The following is a 24738-nucleotide window of genomic DNA, read 5'->3' on the forward strand; positions in this document are numbered from 1 at the left end:
CTCTTCTCTGTCATTTATTTGCTTTGATATTTTGGTGAGTTGCTGAACTATGAAATCATTTTGCAGAGGTGGCTTCACTGTATCAAATTTTTCATAATTTTCTCCTTCTGCCGCTGTGCTTCCTGCTCCAACCCTCCCCTTGGATTGTTTCGCCGCTCCCACCGACCCCCCTATCCTTACCCGTGACCATTTCTCCACCTCCTCCGGCGTCCAGTTAGGGAAGAAGGCTCTGAGCAAGTCCCTGGAGGCTTCCTGATACACGGCCTTCTTCTCTCCATTTCTCAACCACTGCGGCAGCCACTCAGCCCAGCGCAGAACCCCTAGACCCAAAAACCGAGGCATGGGCAAAGCGGCGTCCAAATCCAACTGGGTTTTCTGCAGATGGCTATCCAGCCGTGTGTGCTGCGGCAAACCCCCGTTGACCCTTGTGTCTCTGTCTATGAAAAAGGGATAGCTTCCTAGCGTGTCCTCGTAAAAGACGGCTACACGGCCCTCCCGCTCCATCCCGAAGGAGGCTGGATCCGTCCTCTCGGAGCAGAAGCTATCAGGAATGCCCCAGAAAATGATAAAAGGCTGCCCAGATAGGAGAGGGGGACGAGCCGGCCGCAGGCGCCCGCCTCTACTGAGGCCGGCAAGCAGTAGGACAAGGAAGGCCTGTGGAATTAAGATTGTACCTCGGAGTCTAGTTCCAGAGGGGACAGATGGCTTAGTCCTGTGTGGAAAGAGTAGGCATTTTGGCTTCAGATTGACTGGCGGCTTGTTCCATGCCATTGGAGCTGCTCCCTCTCAGGCTTTCAGTCCCTATGGCTCTAGCAGCCAACCATGCCAACCTCTGAAAAACAGTTATCAGACAAATACATTGAAGTTATGGTCAAGGGAGTGAGGATAGATAAGCCCTGTGACCTGCTGGAATTGAATTTCTTTTGCAGAATTTCTCACCAACAAACAAAATCATTTAACATTCATATCTTCCTTTTTTTGACAGTAACATGTTAAGCTGATTGAAAAGCGAAAATGGAGTACAGTAATCCCTCTCTGTAATGCGGTTTACTTTTCACGGTTTCACTGCTCTGCAAATTTTCATCTTGAATTGTGTTCTGCATTCTGATTGGTTAAACATTAGCCTCGCCCCTATTTCTACTTGTGCCTGCCTGTGCGTCAATAATGTCGTGGCCTAAAATGTGCAACAGTTCAATGCACCCGCATCATGTACGCACAAATTCTTTTGAGTTTTTTTTTAATTTCAACAAAATACTTTGGACTGACAAAAGAGAAGGCAGAAAAAAATGCTTTCTATTGACATCAAATTTAGACTTCTTGACATGCTAGAGGAGAGTAAAAGCATTTTTATGGCACATTTTTGTTTTCCAAAAAACGTCCACATGATGGTGACAAAATATAATCTGAACTAGGGATAATACTGTAGTGTAATACAGTACTGTATAGCAATTTGCCAGTACAGAAGTAAAAATAAAGGTTTAAGTACTTGTTAAAAAAAAACCATGCTGGAGCCTGTAAATAGGGATTCTTATTTGTTTTAATGTATCATAGAGTAATACATAAATAAATTAATGTTTTGTGAGTTTTGACTATCAGGAGTCATTTTTAGAACGCAACCCAGTGAAAAAAAGGGATTACTTTACCATTTCTGCTGTCACAGTCCTGTACCACAGACAGACTGAAGAGATCTTTTCTTCCTCATGCCATGAGGCTCTTTAACTCCACCCGGCAGAGTAAACGCCAACATTAAACCACACCCCCTTTATTGCATATTACTGTATTTTATTGCAATGTGCATTCTGTGTAGCACTATCTAGATACTCTATATAACACGCTACAGTGGGTATTAGCACGTCACATTGGGTATTTGTATATTTTATTCTTTTTGCTTTATTATTGCATTGTTCTCAGCACAGGGACGCTGCTGGAAATGTGAATGAAGTATCTATCTATCTATCTATCTATCTATCTATCTATCTATCTATCTATCTATCTATCTATCTATCTATCTATCTATCTATCTATCTATCTATCTATCTATCTATCTATCTATCTATCTATCTATCTATCTATCTATCTATCTATCTATCTATCTATCTATCTATCTATCTATCTATCTATCTATCTATCTATCTATCTATCTATCTATCTATCTATCTATCTATCTATCTATCTATCTATCTATCTATCTATCTAAATACTAATAATGGATTATTTCAAATGAATACATTATTTTGTATAGTGCGAAGTGACGAGTTTGACTGGTATCAGGTTCTGAAAAACACGGGGATTCAGGTTATTGCCTCAAACGCCGGACAGTCATATATTGTTTTGTGAAGTCATGGCTCTCAGACTTGAATTTTTGTCTGGAGAACTTATGTGCAATGCAAAACACCGGGGCTGCTCTCCACCACTTGTTTTCCCCTCTTTCTCCCTCTGACCCATCTTAGATGAGCTCTGCGGGCCCAAGCATTTCAAGGGGCAGGGTCACAAGCAAACAAACTGGCAAGTATGTGATCAGCCACGGACCCCAAAGGTTAGAAGAGAAAAATAACTGCTTAGAAATCAAAGTTAAAATGTATTTCTGTGACTTTATTTCCTTCACCTTTTAAAAAGGCTGATTTTTTTTTTTATAACCGCATTTTGTATTTTATTGCACTCTCTTTGTTGCTCCAATAAGGGCCACGTTATGTACGTTCCAATTTGTTGTTATTTTTTTCCTCATGCTGTATTATTTTTATGATTATTATTATTGTTAAAGTTTTTCACTGCACTCAGGGAGGTTTAAGATCAGGGGGAGATAGAATTTGCTTTTTTATTGTTAGTATTATTACGATCATTTATCATTATTCGTTTTTCCCTGCAATCAAGTATGTTTAAGATCAGGGGGTGTTGTTTTTTAATATGTATTTGTTTATTTATTTGTTTTGCTTTTCTCTGAACCGAAGTATGTTTAAGATCAGGGCATGTTATAACTACAATAATTGTTGGCTTGTGTAGTCCCTTAAAAGTATTTCCAGATTTTTTTTTTCAATCAGGCACAGAACGTGTGGTGTTCCTCCACACAAATTTGCAAATATGTTGCAAAATATTCCGCGCGCAGTGGGACTCGAGAAATGTAGTCTCAAAGTTGACCCATCTGGCTTGTCTTCTGTACAGTTGTGAGGTCATAGAAGGAGCACACACATTCAAATTAGCGAATCCCAAAACGACAACATGTGAGGGAAGCTCCGAAACCGACAGTGATTCCAGTGAACAAAGGCTCTCTGACCCAGATTTTATGGGCAATTATGACAAAAGAATGTCCCTGACAGATATGTCCATCCATCCATCCATTGTCTACCGCTTATCCGGAGTCGGGTCGCGGGGGCAGCAGCGTTAAAAGGGAAGCCCAGACGTCCATATCCCAAGCCACCTCCTCCAGCTCATCCGACGGGACCCCGAGGCGTTCCCAAGCCAGCCGAGAGACATAGTCTCTCCAACGCGTCCTGGGCCTCCTGCCGGTGGGACATGCCCGGAACACCTCCCGAGGGAGGCGTCCAGGAGGCATCCTTATTAGATGCCCGAGCCACCTCAACAGGCTCCTCTCAATGCGGAGGAGCAGTGGCTCTACACCGAGTCCCTCCCGGATGACTGAGCTTCTCACCCTATCTCTAAGGGAGAACCCAGCCACCCTGCGGAGGAAACTAATTTTGGCCACTTATATCCGGGATCGAGTTCTTTCGGTCATGACCCAAAGTTCATGACCATAGGTGAGGGTAGGAACGTAGATCGACCGGTAGATCGAGAGCTTTGCCTTTCGGCTCAGCTCCCTCTTTACCACGACGGACCGGTACAGGGTCCGAATGACTGCAGACGCTGCACCGACCCGTCTGTCGATCTCCCTCTCCATCCTACCCTCACTCGTGAACAAGACCCCAAGATACTTGAACTCCTCCACTTGGGGCAAGACCTCCTCCCCGACCCGGAGGGAGCATACCACCCTTTTCCGACTGAGAACCATGGCCTCGGACTTGGAGGTGCTGATCCCCATCCCGGCCGCTTCACACTCGGCTGCGAATCGCTCCAGCGAGAGCTGAAGATCACGGCCTGAGGAAGCCAACAGCACCACGTCATCTGCAAAAAGCAGTGACGCAATGCTGAGGCCACCAAACCGGACTCCATCCCCGACAAGGCTGCGCCTAGAAATTCTGTCCATAAAAGTTATGAACAGAATCCGTGACAAAGGGCAGCCCTGGCGGAGCCCAACCCTCACCGGGAACGAATCTGACTTACTGCCGGCAATGCGGACCAGACTCTGGCACCGGGCATACAGGGACCGCACAGCCCGGATAAGACTGTGCGGTACCCCATACTCCCGAAGCACCCCCCACAGGGCCTCCCGAGGAACACGGTCGAATGCCTTCTCCAAGTCCACAAAACACTTGTAGACCGGACAGGCAAACTCCCATGCACCCTCAAAGACCCTGAAGAGTGTATAGAGCTGGTCCAGTGTTCCACGGCCAGGACGAAAACCACACTGTTCCTCCTGAATCCGAGATTCGACTTCCTGGCGGACCCTCCTCTCCAGTACCCCTGAATAGACCTTACCAGGTAGGCTGAGAAGTGTGATTCCCCTGTAGTTGGAACACACTCTCCGGTCCCCTTTCTTAAAGACGGGAACCACTACCCCAGTCTGCCAGTCCAGAGGCACTGTCCCCGATGTCCACGCGATGTTGCAGAGGCGCGTCAACCATGACACGCCCACAACATCCAGAGCCTTAATGAAGTCCGGGCGGATCTCATCGACCCCCGGGGCCCTGCCACCGAGGAGTTTTTTGACAACCTCGGTGACTTTAACCCCAGTGATACGAGAGCCCAACCCAGAGTCCTCAGGCTCTGCTTCCCCAGAGGAAGACGTGCCGGTGGGATTGAGGAGGTCTTCGAAGTACTCCGCCCACCGATTCACAACGTCCCGGGTCGAGGTCAGCAGCGCCCCATCGGCACTATACACAGTGTCGATGGCACACCGCTTTCCCCCCCTAAGACGCCGGATGGTGGACCAGAATTTCCTCAAAGCCGTTCGGAAGTCGGCTTCCATGGCCTCGCCAAACTCATCCCATGCCCGAGTTTTTGCCTCGGCAACCGCCGAAGCCGCATTCCGCTTGGCCAGCTGATACCTGCCAGCTGCTTCCAGAGTCCCACAGGCCAGGAAGGCCCGATAAGACTCCTTCTTCAGCTTGACGGCATCCCTCACCGCCGGTGACCACCAACAGGTCTGGGGGTTACCGCCGCGGCAGGCACCGACTACCTTACGGCCACAGCTCCGATCAGCCGCCTCGACAATGGAGGCGCGGAACGTGGTCCACTAAGACTCAATGTCCCCCGCCTCCCTCGGGACATGGGCGAAGTTCTGCCGGAGGTGTGAATTGAAACTTCTTCTGACAGGAGATTCTGCCAGCCGTTCCCAACAGACCCTCACAACACGCTTGGGTCTGCCGGGTTGGGCCGGCACCTCCCCCACCATCGAAGCCAACTCACCACCAGGTGGTGATCAGTTGACAGCTCCGCCCCTCTCTTCACCCGAGTGTCCAGAACATGCGGCCGCAGGTCCGACGAAACGATGACAAAGTCGATCATCGAACTACGGCCTAGGGTGTCCTGGTGCCAAGTGCACATATGGACACCCTTATGTCTGAACATGGTGTTCATTATGGACAAACCATGACGAGCACAGAAGTCCAATAACAAAACACCACTCGGGTTCAGGTCCGGGGATCCGTTCTTCCCAATCACGCCCCTCCAGGTCTCACTGTCATTGCCCACGTGAGCGTTGAAGTCTCCCAGCAGTACGAGGGAGTCCCCAGGGGGCGCGCTCTCAAGCACACCCTCTAAGGACTCCAAGAAGGTTGGGTACTCCGAACTGCTATTTGGTGCATAAGCACAAACAACAGTCAGGGCCCGTCCCCCCACCCGAAGGCAGAGGGAGGCTACCCTCTCGTCTACCGGGGTGAACCCCAACGTACAGGCGCCGAGCCGTGGAGCAATTAGTATGCCCATACCGGCTCTGCGCCTCTCACCACGGGCAACTCCAGAGTGGAAGAGAGTCCAACCCCTCTCGAGAGGACTGGTACCAGAGCCCAAGCCGTGCGTAGAGGTGAGTCCGACTATATCTAGTCGGAATTACTCAACCTCACGCACCAACTCGGGCTCCTTCCCTGCCAGAGAGGTGACGTTCCATGTCCCAAAAGCCAGTTTCTGTAGCTGGGGATCGTCGCGCCAAGGACCCCTCCCTATTCCGCGCGCAGTGGGACTCGAGAAATGTAGTCTCAAAGTTGACCCATCTGGCTTGTCTTCTGTACAGTTGTGAGGTCATAGAAGGAGCACACACATTCAAATTGGCAAATCCCAAAAAGACAACATTTGAGGGAAGCTCCGAAACCGACAGTGATTCCAGTGAACAAAGGCTCTCTGACCCAGATTTTATGGGCAATTATGACAAAAGAATGTGTCTGACAGATGCGTATAAAAAACAATTATGTCGGGTCACAGTGCCAGAAAATTAGATATACAAGCATTTCAATTTGAGACAGTGGCCTAGGCAAGTGACAAGGGTGAACTTGATATTTATGATGAAGAGGAGAGGAGTGCTCTTTTTCTGCACACAGATTGGTAGGTTGTGTTTAAAACCCTTCATCTGAGGTAGTGTTCAATATAATACAGTTGCTCCCCAACTTATGACCGTTCGACTGACGAAAAACAGTACATACGAACATTTTGTTCGGGATGTCGAAAAATATCCGGACATTACTCTAAGTTAGAGTTTGTATTGTTTGCACCTTCCCAAGAACTTTGGCATTTTTATTGTTCAATATCTCTTGCATCCATTCAATACGGTTGGTGTAAAGTGTAAAAAAGAGGCGAGCCGTTTCATTTGAAATAAAAGTGGAATAAGAAAGCTTGATGCGGTTGAGAAAATTGTTGGATCGCTTTTTTTTTGGCCACTCTATCACGGAGAAGGACCTCTTGAAGCTCATCTTCCAAAAATAAATTAAACTTATCTTTATTCATCTTATAGAGCATATTATTTTATGAAATTTTTATTTATTTATTTATTTTAGTACAAAACCATACAGGTTACTTGTACAACCCTTAACATACGTCTTTAAACCTTAAACATAGAAAATATAGCACTGAAGCAACTTACAAACAAATTCAACTTACGAACGGTCGTCCGGATCTTTTTCATAAATGGGGCATCGTCTGTACCAGTTTCTTTCCCTTTTTCATAGAGGTAAATTTTCGTGATGAAGCGCAGATCGCCTGTTAGTCTTGTACATGCTGTTGGGAACGAACCATTTTAGACCAGCAGAGTGAATGTATTTTTTATGTATATACATATACACATATATGTAAGTATGCATATATATATATATATAAGATCAAACCTCCTGTGTGGAGTATGCATGTTCTCCCCGTGCTTGCGTGGGTTTTCTCCGGGTACTCCGGTTTCCTCCCACATTCCAAAAACATGCTGGGTTAATTGGCTGGTCCAAATTGTACCTAGGTGTGAATGAGCTCCAGCACCCCCGTGACCCTACTGAGGATAAGCGGTGCAGATACTGGATATATCTACACATACACATACACATAGAGAGAGAGAGAGAGAGAGAGAGAGAGAGAGAGAGAGAGAGAGAGAGAGAGAGAGAGAGAGAGAGAGAGAGAGAGAGAGAGAGAGAGAGAGAGAGAGAGAGAGAGGGAGAGAGAGAGAGAGAGAGAGAGAGAGAGAGAGAGACTCTATGCAAAAGCAGGTATAGAATTTGGGCCTCTTTTTAAGACTCGGTATGATTAAGGGCTAACAATTAAATGTGACTATTTTTGATATGGTGGCATCGTCTGTTAAGATTGTCTTCAACCTAATGCATCATTTGTTATCATGTGTTCCTTGTGTCCCTATTGTCATTTTCTGTCTCGTCAAGTCATATTATGTCCACTTTCTCTTCACATCCCCTGTGGTCCCCTGTGACGTCCAATCAGCTCTTGCAGTCGCACGTGTCTTGTGCAAGTGTCTCTTGTCGTCTCATTAGCATGAATATATGTCATGGACCTGTATTTACAGTTGGGGATTGTAAGGGAAAAAAAAAAACATAATTTTGCATTTATCTGATGACTTAAAAAAACAAAAATGCTTTGCCTCAGGTTCTTTAGATTTTTTTCCTATATACGTGTTGAAGGGGGTGAGTTGTTAATTAAGAAATTCTAATGCTAAATAATTGATCAGCACTGATTCATTGCACTTTAAGATCGAGCACTTTGAGAATAATTTAAGACAACCTTTAACAGTCCGAAAACAACAGGAGCTTTCTTTTATATCCATTGACAACAAGCTTTAGGTCAATCGATCCTTAGCCAGAAAGTTGTCAGCCTAAAAAAGACTTGATTTATACAACTAAATAATACTGTGAACTCCGAGAAAACACGCCTTAGTAGCTATTACGAAAAGACTTCTCCAATAAGGATGCACTCCATTATGTATGGTACAGATTCATAGCACATAATCAAGATCAAAGCTTGATTGATGTAAGTTAATTTTGAATCTTTTGAGTAATTCATTAGGAAATTCTACAATCAGGTTTTTTGTCACATACGTCAGTAAATAATCTTCTACTTGCGGTGTTATCTCAAGCAAAATTGATTTCCTGGCAAAATTTCCCTGACAAAATATTAAAGGGTACCAACAATGGGCATTCAAATGTATTACAGTGGAACCTCGGTTTTCGAACGCCTCTCAGTTCGAACAAATCGGAGTCCGACCAAAATTTTCGAGAAACTCTTGCTTCGCTGTTCGGTCAAAAAAAATCGGAGTTTGAACGCCGGAAATGCGTGAGTGCATACGCTAGGGTGCGATGCTGAGTGGCGTACGGGTGTAGATCGCTCTTTTCGTGAACAACTGTTAGCGCGTGCGGACGTGCTTCGTTTTGCTTTCGCTTTTAATATAGGTGTACGAAGTGTTTTAGCCCCTAATTATGCCTCAGAAGAAAGTCCGTGCAAGCAGCAAAGTTGCTTCAGGTGAAAAAAGAAAAGTAATGCGTACAACTATTGCATTTAAGAAAGAAATAATAGCAAAATATGAAGAAGGTGTGTCTGATCTTGCCTGCGCCTTCTGCTGATCACCACATAGGTAAAAAATCCTATTCATGAGTATTTTCTTTATCCTTTTTTTTTTTATTTATACACGTTCATGTTAGCGTAGGGTGTTGTAACGGAGCCCCCTTTCTAATGAACCACTCACCACTTGTTGTGGAGACCCGGGTGCTAAATGACTTGTAAACGACCTGATTTTTTTATTTTTACACGTTCAAGTTAGCGTAATCTTTCGTACGGAAGATTACGATAACGCGAACGTACGATTAGCCTGGTGTTAGCTTTATGTTTACGTTTAACATTCAAGGTAAACATTCAAGGTGTTAGAATGGATTAAAACGATTTACATTATTTTTAATAGGAAAAATGATTTCGGTGATCGAGCAAATCGGTTTTTGAACAGGGTTTTGGAACGGATTATGGTCGAGAACCGAGGTTCCACTGTACAGCAATATGGAAAGTGACTGTTTTTGGTACCTTCAATTAAAAGACGACTATCACAGAGAAACAAAAACGGGGGCTAGTCATAATGCCATGAACCGTTGTGAAAGAGCCGATAAAGGTAACATTTTTAAAGCTAATTCTTATATGTATGAATGTTTGATGGCATGTAGTGGGCATTCATCACTCTATATTAACAAAAATGGGGAAAGAACAGATTCAATAATACCAGAAGATAACTGGTAGAATTCATGTAAAACGCAGTGCACATGCACTAGCTCAGATCAGATCATCTACCCCCAAAATGAGGAGAGAGGTTTTTAGGAGGTTCAAAAACCATGCCGGAGAAGATGTGGAGAAGTAAATGTTGAGCACTTACATATATTTTGGCTTTGCCCAGGAATACAAGACTAGTGGGACAAATTATGGTTTGTTTTAAAGAAAATATTGGGATATGGAATACCTAAAACATTCAAAGTTATCTATTTAGGCCAGCTAAAAGAAGAACTATTACAGAGAAAGGATACGTATCTGGTTAAACATTTACTGACAGCTAGTAAAAAGTAAAAACAAGATTATGGCACAAACAAGATATCCCCACCGAGGATCAGTGGGTGTGCACTGTGGAGGAAATATTTCCAATGGAGAGGACCACATTTCGTATAGGACCGCCACTTATGAACACGAAGCCTGGACTTTGAAGAATGTCTTGAACTTGGAAGATATTCTCCATCACTGCAGTACTGTTCAAAAAAAATATATATATATTTTATTTTTGTTTAGTTTTTGTTTTTATTTGCTGAGCGCCTACAGATGCAGAGTGAGGGACACAATTCTCTTGTCTCATGGCTAAGGGCGATAGAAGACCATAGATTATGAATCTGTGAAGCCACAAAAATAGCAATAGTGTTAGCATTAGAAAGCTAACAGCAAGTCAAGCCATCCAGTATTTATAGCCTTGTTGCAATACAGAGAGGAGATACAACAGCTCCCAGGGTGGTGTTCAACCAACAACCTGGTGCTGAACACCAAGAAGACCAACGATGTCATTGTGGAATTCGGGAAGTCCGCAATGACTGACCTCAGAGAAGTGGTGGAGCGGGTGGACAACATCAAGTTCCTGTGTCTCTGCATCACATCAAATCTCTCCTGATCTACCAACACTTGCCGCCTGGTGAAGGAAGCCCAGCAAACAATCTTCTTCCTCGGGATACTTGAATGGGCTGGCTTTTTCTCTCGACCACTCCTCAAGTTTTACAGAGCAACAATCGAGAGCATTCTCTGCCTCAATGTGATCTTGTGGTATAGCAGCTGCAAGGCAAAGAAGAGGATACAACTAGCGCAGGTGGTTAGGACTGCACAAGGCATTGTGGGCCGCCCCCTCCCAGACTTGGAATCCACATATGTGGGCCAAGTCAAGAGGAGGTCAAAGGCCATCACCATGGATCCCAGCCACCCAGGCCACAAACTGTACTGCTTCGAACAGAAAAGTGATACAGGAACATCTATGCCACCACTAACAGACTGAATGACAGTTGTTTATTTTCCAGAGCTGTCAAGTCCATCAAACTCCCTCACCACCTCTCAACTGTAGGACAATCACAATACATCATAATACATTTTACTACCATGATGCACATATACAACACAAAACCATGGCATTTTATGGTATCAAAAATAAAAACCATCTTTTTGAAAACGCAAGACAAAAAGAAAATACTGTATGGGGAAAACAAAGAAATGAGTCAAATTCCGAGTCATTTTAATGATATTGGTGGCTACAAAGCAGAGTGCATTGTCTGTCAGTGACAGACAAAGCCAAATCACATCCTCAAAGCTGAAATGTTTTCCAAATACCAATTTATAGTAAATACTGCTAGTCATTTTCTTTTTACTTTGGACATTTTTTTCAATATTTTCTCCACGTTTTTCATGTGTTCTCTGTCTAAATTGGTTTAAATTAGATTGTTAATGAAGGGGAGTTACTATTTGTATATTTTTTTAGTTGTTTTGCGTTTGACAAAAATGTATCTGAACTACCCTATAAATCCCAATGTTTGCGTGTATGTATATGTGACTTAAAAATGTACTTTAGGTCTTTGCGAGTGCCTTTAGTTAGTTTGGTGTCAAAGTTCCTCCAAAAGATAACAATAAAATCGAAAAAATATCTGCTTTGGTGTGGTCTGCTTTCGTGAGGTCTCTAACGCCATTTGGCTGCCAATTTGGATACTGCACCTCCTGAACAATCCAGGCAGCTGAATCCAATCTCCTATGGGAAACAACACCTTGATTGACACATTTGTTTATAATGCACACATTTCAACAAACCATGGCATTTTGTAAGGAAAAATACAACGGTTTTTAAGGCCATGAAGCCTTGGAGGTTGACAGATATGCAAATAGATGCCAACTCTCGCAACAATTTGTTTTTTCTCGTTAAATAGTGCTATTACTGACAACATTGCCCCATGACTTAAATTCAATGCTAATCCAGTGAGGAATATTCATATTGTCGTGTTTGAGTTTTGTGGTGTCACATGCAATCAACTTTGCTACATTTGGATGAACTCTGGTTCCAAGGTGTGGATTATGAGGAGATGATTTGCCCCAGTGAAATCCATTACGCTTCTGACATTATCTCTTAAAATCACACCTGCAGAAATGACTCCAGACGCCCAACTTGCTTTTTGCCAATAATGGAGTTTGTTTCTCATCATCTTGCATGAGTTGAGATTTAGGGCCATTTTGTGCTTTGATGGCCATCTACTCGGGTGTAATATGGATCATTTTGGTCTCGGCTGTTTCGAGAGGTGTGCTTATGAACATTTGATTGCATGCCCTTCTTTTTTAATCGAAGACTGGCTCAGTCGTATTTTATGTTTTGTATTTTTGTTTTTGTTTTATTGTTCTTCAAACCCCTACCACGCTTGATTAAACGTTTTAGATTTAAATATAGCCATGCCAATAATAGTGATGTGCAGTGAAAATTCATTTACAAATTATCATATCTACTTTTTTCCCCCTAAGTTTCCAATTCGCACCCATTGGTAGTGTGAACGTGAGTGTGAAGGTTTATCTGAATGTGCCTTGTAAAATTGAAATCCCATCGTTACCTCTGGAATAAAACTGTTCTTAAATCTTAGTAGTCAGAGTCCGAGTGCATTAGGTTCTATATGAAATGTTTAACAGAGCTTCTGGAAAACCTTGTGAGATACACCAGTAAGCTTCAATACATGGTGGATAGTCCATTAAAGTTATGCAGGACCACTGCAGAAAAGAAACTCTAAGCTTAAAACAAAGGGTTGACCATTTTAAGTATAATTTGTTTGTATTTCAATATAGTTTAGCTTGCTTTTCTTATAGAAAAGGAATATGTGTGCAGATGCTCCCCTACTTACGACCATTTGACTTACAAAAAACGGTCGATACAAAAAAAAAAATTCGGGATGTCGAAATATACTTGGACATTACTGTAAGTTAGATTTTGTATTTTGTGCACCTTTTTCCGAGTACAGGACATTACTGTAGTGCTTCTTTCTACCGCTACCGGCGTGTGGCGCTGTGAGAGCTCACTCAGCATCCATGCCGAGGAAGAAACCCGGCTTTCTCTTCCTAGCTCGTGTGTAAACATCCTATTGTATACTGTATCTCCAACTTTGACATTTCTATTGTTTAATATCTCGTGAATCCATTCCATATGGTTGGTGAAAAGTGTAAAGAAGAGGAGAGCTGTTTCTTTTGAAATGAAATTGGAATAAAATGAAAAAATGGTTGGATTGCTTTTTTCAGCCACATTTTACCACGGAGGAGGACCTCTTGAAGCTCATCTTCCAAAAGTAAGTTACACTTCACTTTATTTATCTTTATAGACCATATTATTTGATGAAATGTTTATTTTTTTAGTACAAACAATACAGGTTACTTATACAAGCCTTGAACATACTTATATAAACCTCAAACATACAAAATATAGCAACTCACAAACAAATTCAACTTACAATCTTCATAACGATCTCGTTCGTAAGTAGGGCAGAGTTTGTATTTGCAAACTTTTTTACTCTTTACACTTTTTTTTAAAATATGCACAAATTTAACTACTTAGCAGATGCTGAACTTGTTTGTTTTACATATTTTGAGCCTGGTAGCAAAGATTTCGTGGAGGGCAAAATGATCAACTCTCTTTTGAAGGGACATCCTGTATTTTTTGACCAGTAGATGTCGTTGAATTGGGTTGTGCAACCGAAAATAAGTGCTAAAAATCACAAGGCAGAGTCCAAACTGCGGACTCTCAAAGTGGCAGAAACGCACCTTTTTTTTTTTTGCCTAACCTTTTTAAGTATTTCAGTACCTGTAGCAGCAAGATGACGAAAAATTATGTCCGCTCCCTTTAAGTGAGGCTTATGTTATGTACATTTATGATTGACCAACGAGTTTTTTAATGCATGTTTATCTGATAGTATATGTAATTTTGTTTATTTAAATTTTATGTTAATTGAATTTTCTTAACGAATAAAAGTTTCATTTTTTGTCACCACGAAGAGGTGAAACCTAAGATTATTTTGAGAATAATTTCCAAGAAAAACAGGATAAAATATTTTTTTTAAAGTAAAATATACATCAAATGGGGAAATATTTCTGTCAATACGGTAAGAATTTATTCAAGCTCTGAGGTTGTGGAGTTCCAAGCTAATCTGACTTTCTCCTCTTCCACTGTTATTTGAAAATGCTAAATGGTCAAATTACACGATTCTGAGTATGAATTGTTTTTTGTCTAATCTGCATGTGTTTGGTGACTGTTCCAGGATGTACTCCTCTCTGGCCTAAAATAAGACGAAATATTCTCAAAATGAATGCCTGGATTGACATTTTTCAAGGAATTTTATGCGCGTGACATGGTTACTGCACTAACCTCGCTTCTTGATTGGATCACTCATGGCCAGAACAATGCTAAACTGACTACTGCTAAATACATTGAAAAATATCTCACACGTAAAACCAACAAACATTTCCAGTTGGTTTGCAGTATATGTGTGTGTCTGCATTCATTATAAATAGCGGGAGAGCTGGGCTCACTGTGAGCCTCTGTCCAGACAGACTTGTAAACACAGACCAGGAGCTTTGTCTCAACAGATTAAGCCGGCATCACGTTGGCCTTTCACCTCTCACAAAGTGTAAGGGATTGCACATTTACAGGAGGAGAGAGGTTTTAAGACAAACTGGAAGTGAAATTTCTTTATAAAATACATTACAATGTTTTCTGAATACTCTGAGACAAAATCTTCCCAATAGATCCAGGCTTCCCTTTACTTTTGTACTTATTGATATGGCATTTCCTCGTTGAAAACTTATCACGCCCTGTTTCGTACATGAATCAATGAAATCTCTTTAATTTACTATGCTTGATATTGCGAGCGAAGCTAGCTCTTATAACTGAACAATATAAAATTGGATTCGGCTGCTTGGAGTACAGAATTTAGCCGCCAGAGGCCGTTGGAGATCCCATGAAAGCAGACCACACAAAACGCGCATGTTTATTGATTTTGTTGGTATTTATTCGGACATGAAAACGAAACGATTGTGGTGACCTAAAATACAACTGCGTAACTTCCCCTAAAGATCGGTGGTGTCAGAACCCGAACAGACGGTAGACCCAAACGCAAAACATTTTCACACCAAGCTTTGTTTCACGAAAATGGGACAGTCATGTGCGGGAACACAAATGCCAGCGATTCGGCGATTGCTGGGCAGGAGAAGTGAGACAGAGAAGTCAGGCGCGGGAAAACAGGAAGCCAGGGGAAGACGAGATCGAAACTGGACAGGATGGATGGGATCGATACCAGTTACACGAGCAGATACCAGACAGGACGGGACAGACGGGATCGATACCTGATACAGGATGCAGAAGCAACATACCGGACAGGACGGGACAGACGGGATCGATAGCGGATTCTGAATAAACGAGCAAGATGCTGGACAGGACAGGAGAGACGGGATCGATACTTGAAACAGGGTGCACGAGCAAGATATTGGACAGGACAGGACAGACGGGTTCGATACTTGAAACAGGGTGCACGAGCAAGATATTGGACAGGACGGGACAGACTGGATCGATACTCGAAACAGGGTGCACAAGCAAGATACCGGACAGGACGGAACAGACGGGATTGATACTGGAAACAGGGTGCACGGGCAAGATACCGGACAGGACGGGGTAGACGCGACCGATACTGGATACTAGATACACAAGCAGGATATTGGACAGGACGGGACTGACGGGATCGATACAGGATGCACGAGCAAGATACCGAACAGGACCGGACAGACGGGATCGATGCCTGATAGTGGATACACGAGCAGGATACCGGACAGAGTCAAAGTGCAAGCCTGGCAAGTGCAGAGGTTCATTGACGGACTGACAAGGAGTGAATGAGAGCACTGAGTTTGAATAGAAGGGGAGCCAATCAGGCAACGAGCAGTAGCTGGCGCCAAACGAGCGGGCACAGGTAAGGGCAATGGGCAATCGTGACAGGTGGAGCCCTTTGAGAGCCTTTAAATCACATTCACACAAATCTGGAATTCTAAAGTAGTTTAAAAGAGAAATAAATTAGATAGATTCTAAAATACATAGAATAGATTCGATTTAGATTTAGATTAATATAATCAATACAAACAAAAGACCCATTGTAAAGATCTCTTTTGCCTGGCTCCTACGCATAAGGATTAGAAACACCTGATTTAGAGTATACTACACAATCTATGAGATTGTAACCAATTTAGCATAAGCGAGGATGTGATTTTAGAGATTGTTCGACTGCTCTGTTAGTCAAAGCGTTTAAAATGGTCAAGTACAGTTAATAGAAGACCTCAAACTCTGCAGTCGATTGTGGGTTTTTGTTTCTGAGGGAACAACATATAAACTTAAGTTACTTTCTATGAGCTATCGAACCAAAATAAAATGTTAAATACAGTTTACCTTTAAGGTTATTCTTTTATACCATATGATGCTCAAAGCACTTTACATAACATTGTTCACTCATTTGAATGCAAATCTAGAAGGTTTTGAATCAAGCACAGCACACCCTCTACTTTAAATCTATCAAAGTTGTGATTTTATAGTTTAAAATCGCTTTAACTTCAGAGATATCTTGTCATATCCTGGTTCCCATTACAACCTTCGATGCTTTCTTTGTTTATCCTATAAATCCATGGGTGTTATGTCATGGCAGCTAGTGGATGCTAGGCTAACTATAGTTTTGCACCTCAATTTGAGTCACTATCAACTGGTGCTCTTATCTAGTAAATGGGGTGTTTTGATAAATCATTTTGTTTTACAGTACAATATTGTAGCCTGGCATATTTGTTAAACTACAAGCTGAGAGCCAGACTGATCGAATGTTGAATATTTCTAAATGAAGCGTATAATCTCGGGAACATAATTGAACCAACCAAAAAGCTAACAAATATATTCCAATATGATCAAATTCATAAAGCAATAATTATTTTGAACTCTCCCAGTCATAATTAATAGTCAACAGGCACAAAAACAAATTTCCTTGATCTAAACATCCCTTTTTCGTCATCGTCAAATGAAAGAAACTGATATTATTCAGGTGCCATTAGTGGCTTATAGTTTATATTTCAGCAAAGTTAACGTTTAAAAAAGGACTAATATTAGCACTCAACTACAATAAAAAAAACTCCAAGAAGAAATAACTAATTGTGAAAACATATACAGTACATAACAATTTTTGGTGTATGAATCAAGATCATCGCAGGTGTTGAAGAAAACCTTTCCGCGAGCCGGACTTTTACACATATGTGTTAATACCTTTATCATCTGAGCCAATATTCGCAGTTTACACGTAAAACGTTTATATTATTGCTGTTTTAACCAGAATTGTCTAAAAGCATTTTAAAACTGGAGGATTCCGTTTCGCAAATTGATTGATGTTATCTTTCTAAACCTTAATTTGAATCCTACTTTTTAAAATTGGATTATCCATAGACAACATAAAAAAGTAATTCTTTCAGGTTAACAGTTGTTTTGATTTTTTAGTGTGGATGCTAAATAGAAGAGCAGGAGCAAAAAGATGAAGGAAAAGGAAAAGACTGCACTAATTTTTCAAGTTAATATCATGTCAAGCCACAATTATTTATACAGCCCTTTATCACAAAAGTCTCAAAGTACTTCACAGATCACATTTAAGACATCCCCTGATTGGAAATATATACATATAGCATATGGGCAAGGAAAGACTCACAAATCTCAGTATCACAGATTTAGTATACATCTGTAATATTGGGCTGGCATCAGGTCTCATAGAATAATGATAATAATAATAATAATTTCCTTTGTATTGTCATTCTTTGTAACAATGTACGCAGAACGAAATGTCGATACACCTGACCCGTTGTAGCGAGTCGATGCTAAGTATACTTAAAGAATCAAGCGTTTAACCATGAAACAACAAACCCAAAGAAATGTAGAGGTGAGAATGAAACTAGTTGGAGGTTTTACAAAAAAAGAGACGGAGAAAATGTGTTGATGCTTTATTTGCTGTGATCTGTCAGTGTCTCCGTTGTGACTTGTTGTCATCGGAGATATTAAATCAAACCGGCATGCAGCTAAAATATCACAGTTCTTCCTCTGCAGTGTTCCACAAGAAAACCCCTCAGGGCTGAACAAAAGCGATGTTTTTGTTTTAACAGATATGTTTTCGCTGCCCACGTGATTGTGCTTTTATAACTTGTCGGGTAATTTAAATGTCAAAATAAAAAGTTAGATATCAGCAGAACAAAATAAGTTTGGTTTTCTTTTCATTGGCATTCTAGAAGTTCAGTAGCATTTGTAACATTTGACCTGCCGAAGTGAAAGCTTTTGTTCTCGTCACTAACAACTACTCTTTGCACATGTTGTTGTGAATGGAACAAATCTTAAAACACTGGTAAGAATAAAGGAAAACCACTTGATGCACTTAGGCCTGCCTCCATGCACTGCCTTGTAAATATTTTGGGCTATTTATCCTAAAATACTTTTCATCTTATTCTTTCTTCAAGTCCTTACAACGAGTTGATCCTGTGCAATGTCTTATTGCAAACAATGTTCACTAAGTTGTCATCAATAACAGTAAAGACCATTCAAATTTGACTTTTAAATTGGTCATTCATATTTTTGGATATAATTTGTTTGTTTTTTACAAGATAATGACCATTTTTGTTATGCTAAGGGTTATTGTAAAATTATTGACGGTCCTCAAATAGCCTCAGGGATGTGTGTTGGACACTACTGTTTTAAAAAGATTAATGGTAATTGAACACTGTTTAGCATGATTTAAGGGACACTGTGTAATATTTGACCACTAAATGTTGCTGTATATTGTTGTACCACCATGGACGAGTGCTATGAAGCAGGAGGAAGATTAAAAACTAGAGAAAGTGACCAAATTGGAATATTTTTCTTCTCTTACATTTTTTTTGGGGTGGTACCCTTAGCACCAATATGGCAGACAAAAAATAATGAAGTAAATAATAATAAAATACAATTTCCAAGGAGTATTTTAAAAAAATCAAATTTGTATGCTCGTTCATGTATTGTTTCTTATTATTTGAATAAATACTGTTTTATTTTTAATAAACCATGTTTTTTAATTTAGAAATTTTAAAATGTTTTTAAGTAGGTAATTTTCATTTTTTTTAAATAAGGTGATGTCGGGAAAAAAACTCGGTCTACAAATTGATGCTGCTTTTTGGGGAAGAGCAATCCTTAGAAAATCCTCAACGTCTTGCACTAGGCTGGGGCTTTTTCAATTTAGAGTACTGCACAGACTTCATTACTCAAAGTCCAAACTTTCTCGCAAATATCTAGATGTCCAGGATAGGTGTGATAAATATAGTATATATGAATCTTTTTTAAATCAGGTATTAAGATCTAACAAGATGTTCAGCCTTAGGTCTTGTAAACTTTTTGTTCGCTGGGTGGCCAGAATAATATTGTGTACTTAACATTTTTTTCTTAAGAGCACCCTTAAAAATTCAGGCATGAAAATGGGTCAGGGCATTGGATGGTGAGAAAGATGTAAAGGGAAATACTGTATTTATTTGTGTATAACACGCATCCCTTACTTTTTATTAAAATCCGACAAAGTAAGCAATGAAAGTAACATCATTTATTGACAACTATCAACACAATTTCAACATACAATTTAAAATATATCTATTTGATATCCTTTAAAGACCGATTCATAATAAAATACACTAAAGAGTTTTTTTTTTCTCGTCGTACATTTTGCGTTCAGGATGACTTTCTGTTTTCTCCATTCCCTAACATTCGTCTTTGGTACCGTGAATAAAAATAGTGTAGTCAAGAGATGAAATTGGAGACGTGTTACACGTGAATAAATATAGTACTGTTGCCTGCCCAAACTACACTGATTTTCATTCGAACGCTCCACCTTAAATGCCCTTTTCACTCTGGGAAGTCTCACAATCCCCAAATCCCCACCTCAAAACATTCGGATCCATACAATTCACTTATGTCACCATATTTGACTTCGAAACAGGTATTTTCTCCTAAAGGTAAAAAACAAACCCTATTAACTGATTTCAAGAGATAGCAATACTTACCAAAGCCAAGGTTGGGTTCTTCTCACAGTTTGGACATCGTGTCAACGTGTCTTCACCTGAATCACAAGCATTTTCCTCTTTACAAAAATCAAAGCAATCTCCAGGATTAGCAAAGGCATGAAAAAAGACAGCGGAAGCGGCCTAACGCCCGGAAACGCGAGGGGCAGGAAGGCTGAGGGATGAAGAGTCAGGAATAGCCAAGTGGGATGAAGCTTGATGAAACAAAGACAAAAGACGTAACAAGATTGACGGAAGGGGCGATAAAGTCCAGGGAAAGATGTGTTGTTTGGAATATGTGAGAGTGAGTGGGCGTGCCAGGCTAAATTTCCTTCTTGCAAGATGCTAAATGAGTTTAGCAATGCCCACTCTGCTTCACATGACCATTGACACCAGCTGTAATCCCGTAATCCTCTGCTTCACTGCTGTTACCTTTGTCTAAACCAACACTTGACGTGTTGGATTATCTCACCTCAGTTTCTCTACCTGTATCGTTTCCTCTTTTACCTCTCCAACTGTTCTTCTACCATTTTCATGATTTGTAATTAAGGGTGCAACCAAGAACTATTTCATTAGTCATTCAGTCACCCTCTGTTGAAACATTTAGTCGAATAATTGAATATCTAAAAATTCTTAAATTTAACAAGAAGTGAAAAATAATAATAAACACAAGAACCATGGGTAGAATGACAAACGCGTCTTTGATTTAACATTCTGCGGATTTGTCCAAACCAATTAGGCGCAGTGCTCTGTTAGGACATAAATCCATAGATAAGCCTCTGTCCATTTTAGAGAGACAGGCAAATAAATAAAAATCAAGTAAACTTTTGTATCCCTTCACACCAAGAACAGGCTCATTAGCAGCAGTAGAACAGTAAATAAAACAAATAGTATTTGCATTCCAGGAAACACATTCAGTGGTCAACTGCAAAGTCTGTAACAAAAGTACTTTACTTCTCAACCGTTTGAAATCAAGTACAATTACAATTTGTCTTTATTGTCATTGAACATTTTTAAAACATTGTATGCAACGAGATTAGACATGACACTCTAGGGTAAAACATGTACAGTAATATAAATACTTTGAAGAGAAAAATGATTTAAGACTCAGAATCAGGATGAATAGGCAAAACATAATAATTACAACATAGTTCTTGTAAAAACAAGTTATAATGATAGTAATAATAAAGAAAAACAGTGCATTGTAACAAATGTGCAATAAATATGAGTGCAATAACATTTGGCAGAAGCAATTAAAAAACAATATAATTCAAAAATATGTGTATATATCTAAATATATATATATATATATATATATATATATATATATATATATATATATATATATTGTGTGTTCTTTTCTCTTTTTTCTTGAGTGCTTTGTTGAAATGTTTCAAATAAGCCTAATCGTAAAACTCATTTCCACAAAGATATCAGATATTTTAAGTGTCATTTTCTCGTATTTCTATGCTTTAGATTTTTTAAAAACAAAAATAAACAATTTGACATTACTTAACAGTGTACACTGGAAAAAATGGAAAATCATTTTGCCCAATTTGAGCATTATTATGAAGTAAAATGGTCAATTGTAATTTGTAAATGGTCTGCATTTATATAGCTCTTTACAATGTGCTTCACACCTACCCCCCCACACACACACTCCTTAAAAAGTAAAAAGTAATATAAACTAATCCTTCAATTTGCCGATGGCAAAGTAGCAATATTAAAAAAAAAATAGGAAGAAAAAGTAAGAGTTATTAAAGGATCAAGATTGTGTCGTCTACAAGATAATTTTGTTATTATTACCTATCATTACTCTTACTCCCCGCAACCCTAGCGCGGATAAGTGGTACAGAAAATTGATGTATTACTCTTTTACCAGAGAACTAAATTAATACTAATAAAATTAATACAATCAAAGAAAAAAATGACTATAAAGTTAAGATTAGCAACATTTTCAGCAAATTTGAGTATACTCTTTAGGCTTTAGCTTTAAAATCAAAACAATAGAACTACATTAAATGTACATGTGCATACTGTATATATTTGTATAGTATACATCACTGACTAATATAATTTAGTACTACATATCAAAAGTCCACGTATTTTTCAATAATACTGAATGCTGACAACTTTTTTTTTTAATGTGGAAACACAAAAGTATGTTGTAAAGTATTCTCTCGAGTCAAACAATTAACAGTAAAACAGTTAGACTCCCATTATGTGTTATTATTTTCACCATCTGCTGCATGGATTCCCTCTCATTTCTCATCTGTTCGTTCCTAAAATTTCTTGTTCTTTGTTTGTGATTCATTTTAATTGTTTTCCTCCAGTACTTTCATTTCATCTCTTTCCTTTCTGTCACTTATGAGCATCAGGATCACACTTACCGTTTTGTGACTGTTGGCACTGTTCAACTTTAGATCCTCATTTCAAAATCAAAGAACGTCCTGCGCTAAATGAAAACATCAACATATTCCTTGTACGTATTCTATGCTGATTATTTCAATCAGACTGACAAATGAGGAGATGAGCTTTGGTTCTGTTGTAGTTTCGCTTTCTTGTTTATTCCCTCGTGTGCTAAAGTGCACAATGGCACTGCAGGAAGTTCACCACAAAAAGTGTACTGCATGCTAATAGTCTTTGAATTAGAACAAGCATGTCAAACTCAGTCTGGCTCCGGGGCTGAATCTATAATTTATGTTCTCAGGTTGGCCGAATCTGTAATGTCAAAATGTCATCGCCAAATATTTAGATTTGTTTTTCAGCACTATGCTTTATCATTCATGCAAAATTTGGAGTTTACTCGAAAATTACATTCAGAGATGATAAGGGATCTTATATGAGCACAACACATTCATTCACAAACAACAGAAATACTGATTTCAATGTTAGACATTGAATGCGTTAACAATTTGTTTATTCAACGTTTGAGTAAATGCAGCTTTACATCTGAACCAACTCACCATAAACATTACAAACATTAACAAACTCAAGTGGGAGCTATAGATAAAAATATGCCTGCCTCAATTAACATACAGTAATCTCAGCCACTAACACCCCCCCCCCACAAAATGTGAAAGGAAACCTTTAGTTATTTGATTTGTTATTTATTTTTTCATGACTCAAGAACAAACCCAATTTACAAGTATTTGATTGACATATACAATTTTGTACTTTATAAACTATGTTTAACCAATAACTTATGTACTGTCATGTTAAAATTTTAAGAATAATGTGGGTTTTTTATTGCACAACTTTATGAATTAGTGACCTGATCCAATTCACCTAACCTGATACTGCCGTCATGTAGACGTTATAGAAAACTGCATTTACCTTCTGGTTCTATCCTACAGAAACCATACACAGTCCTGTTATTAAATATTTTTTGAAAAAGAACCAGGGTGTCACTAGGGAGCGCCAAAGACCTGCATGTGGCTCCTGAGCGGGTTTAGCAGGTGGAGAGGTCCAATTTTGTTGACGATTGAAAGTATATACCTCTGTATAGCAAAACAGACTGCAAAACACATTGCATGATGAAAATCCGCAAAGCATTGACCCGGAGACAACTGATGAGCTCTGAAATAAATACACATGAAATGCTGTGAACAAGAAATGACATCAGATAAACTACTGAAACTGAGAAAATACTGCATAATTTTGTCATCTCATTTACACCTCGACTGCCCTCTAGCAGTGGGAAGGAGGTTTTAATTGTATGTATTTAGAAAAAATCCTAACTTTTGGTAGAAATTGGCTACAGACTTTTTTTTTTTACATACTCTGAACTTTACAGCGAGCCGAATTAAATTTAGCTCGTTGTATGTTTGACATCACTACATTAGAACAACACATTTCCCTGATTATTTCCCAGCGTGCTACAATGTTAACTGGTGTGCTTTCCAGTATGACTTTGACCCTATTTCAAAATATTTCTCTGTCGGATATTATTGCATTAGGGCCATCATGTAGATTAAATGGACATTAGGTCAAGGTGTATATTATTTTAATGGATATGTTCCAAATGATTGCAATAAGAGCACACAAGTGAGATATTAATGGGCCATATTCCTCTGAGAGTCCACTAATCATTTTAAGTGTTATCTGGCTGAGAGCGCTATGTGATGGCATCAAGCGCAAAAAGAGGAACACAGCCTGGGGTGAGAAGCACTACAGTTTGGCTGATGCTGCGACTCTCGGCGAAAACATTTTCTTTGTGAAAACAACTCTTTTGTGTCCAGCGTTACAGTATCCAACTGGAATGTGGAGCTCTTGCTAAGGTGGCCCAGAGTTCTGACCATGTGTCATGAGTAGTGTTGGGTGTACCGCGTTACAAGAAAGCCAGTAATGTTACAGGTTGTTAATATTGTGTGCTACTTTAAAAAAAAACAGGTCATGAACAGCAATGTCCTCTGTTATGGCCTTGTTTTAAACAATCTTCAATCTGACTACAACACAACGCTGAATGCAACTTGGTTTTTGGGTGAGCGTGTTAATAAATACCTACAAATGCAACCAAATACAGACACAAAGTACAAGGGCATATAATATCAC

At 40.0% G+C, this 24738-nt stretch overlaps 1 protein-coding gene across 3 annotated transcripts in view; it reads right to left on the minus strand.

Annotated features, from left to right (window-relative positions):
• LOC148369743 (hyaluronidase-2) overlaps positions 1-20555 on the minus strand; it is a 33848-nt gene extending 13293 nt beyond the window's left edge. For all 3 annotated transcript variants that reach the window (XM_088330005.1, XM_088330002.1, XM_088330001.1), the window contains exons 1-2: positions 20188-20555; positions 181-832 (exon numbers count right to left, since the gene is read on the minus strand). In XM_088330005.1, coding sequence (XP_088186131.1) covers positions 181-771 — 591 coding nt within the window. In that variant the 5' untranslated portion in view covers positions 772-832; positions 20188-20555. The remainder of the gene's footprint in view (positions 1-180; positions 833-20187) is intronic.
• Positions 20556-24738: the final 4183 nt, after the last annotated feature.

Source organism: Urocampus carinirostris, chromosome 3 (genome assembly GCF_059441175.1).
Source record: "Urocampus carinirostris isolate Australia breed hairy pipefish chromosome 3, RoL_Ucar_1.0, whole genome shotgun sequence".
Lineage (NCBI taxonomy): Eukaryota > Metazoa > Chordata > Actinopteri > Syngnathiformes > Syngnathidae > Urocampus > Urocampus carinirostris.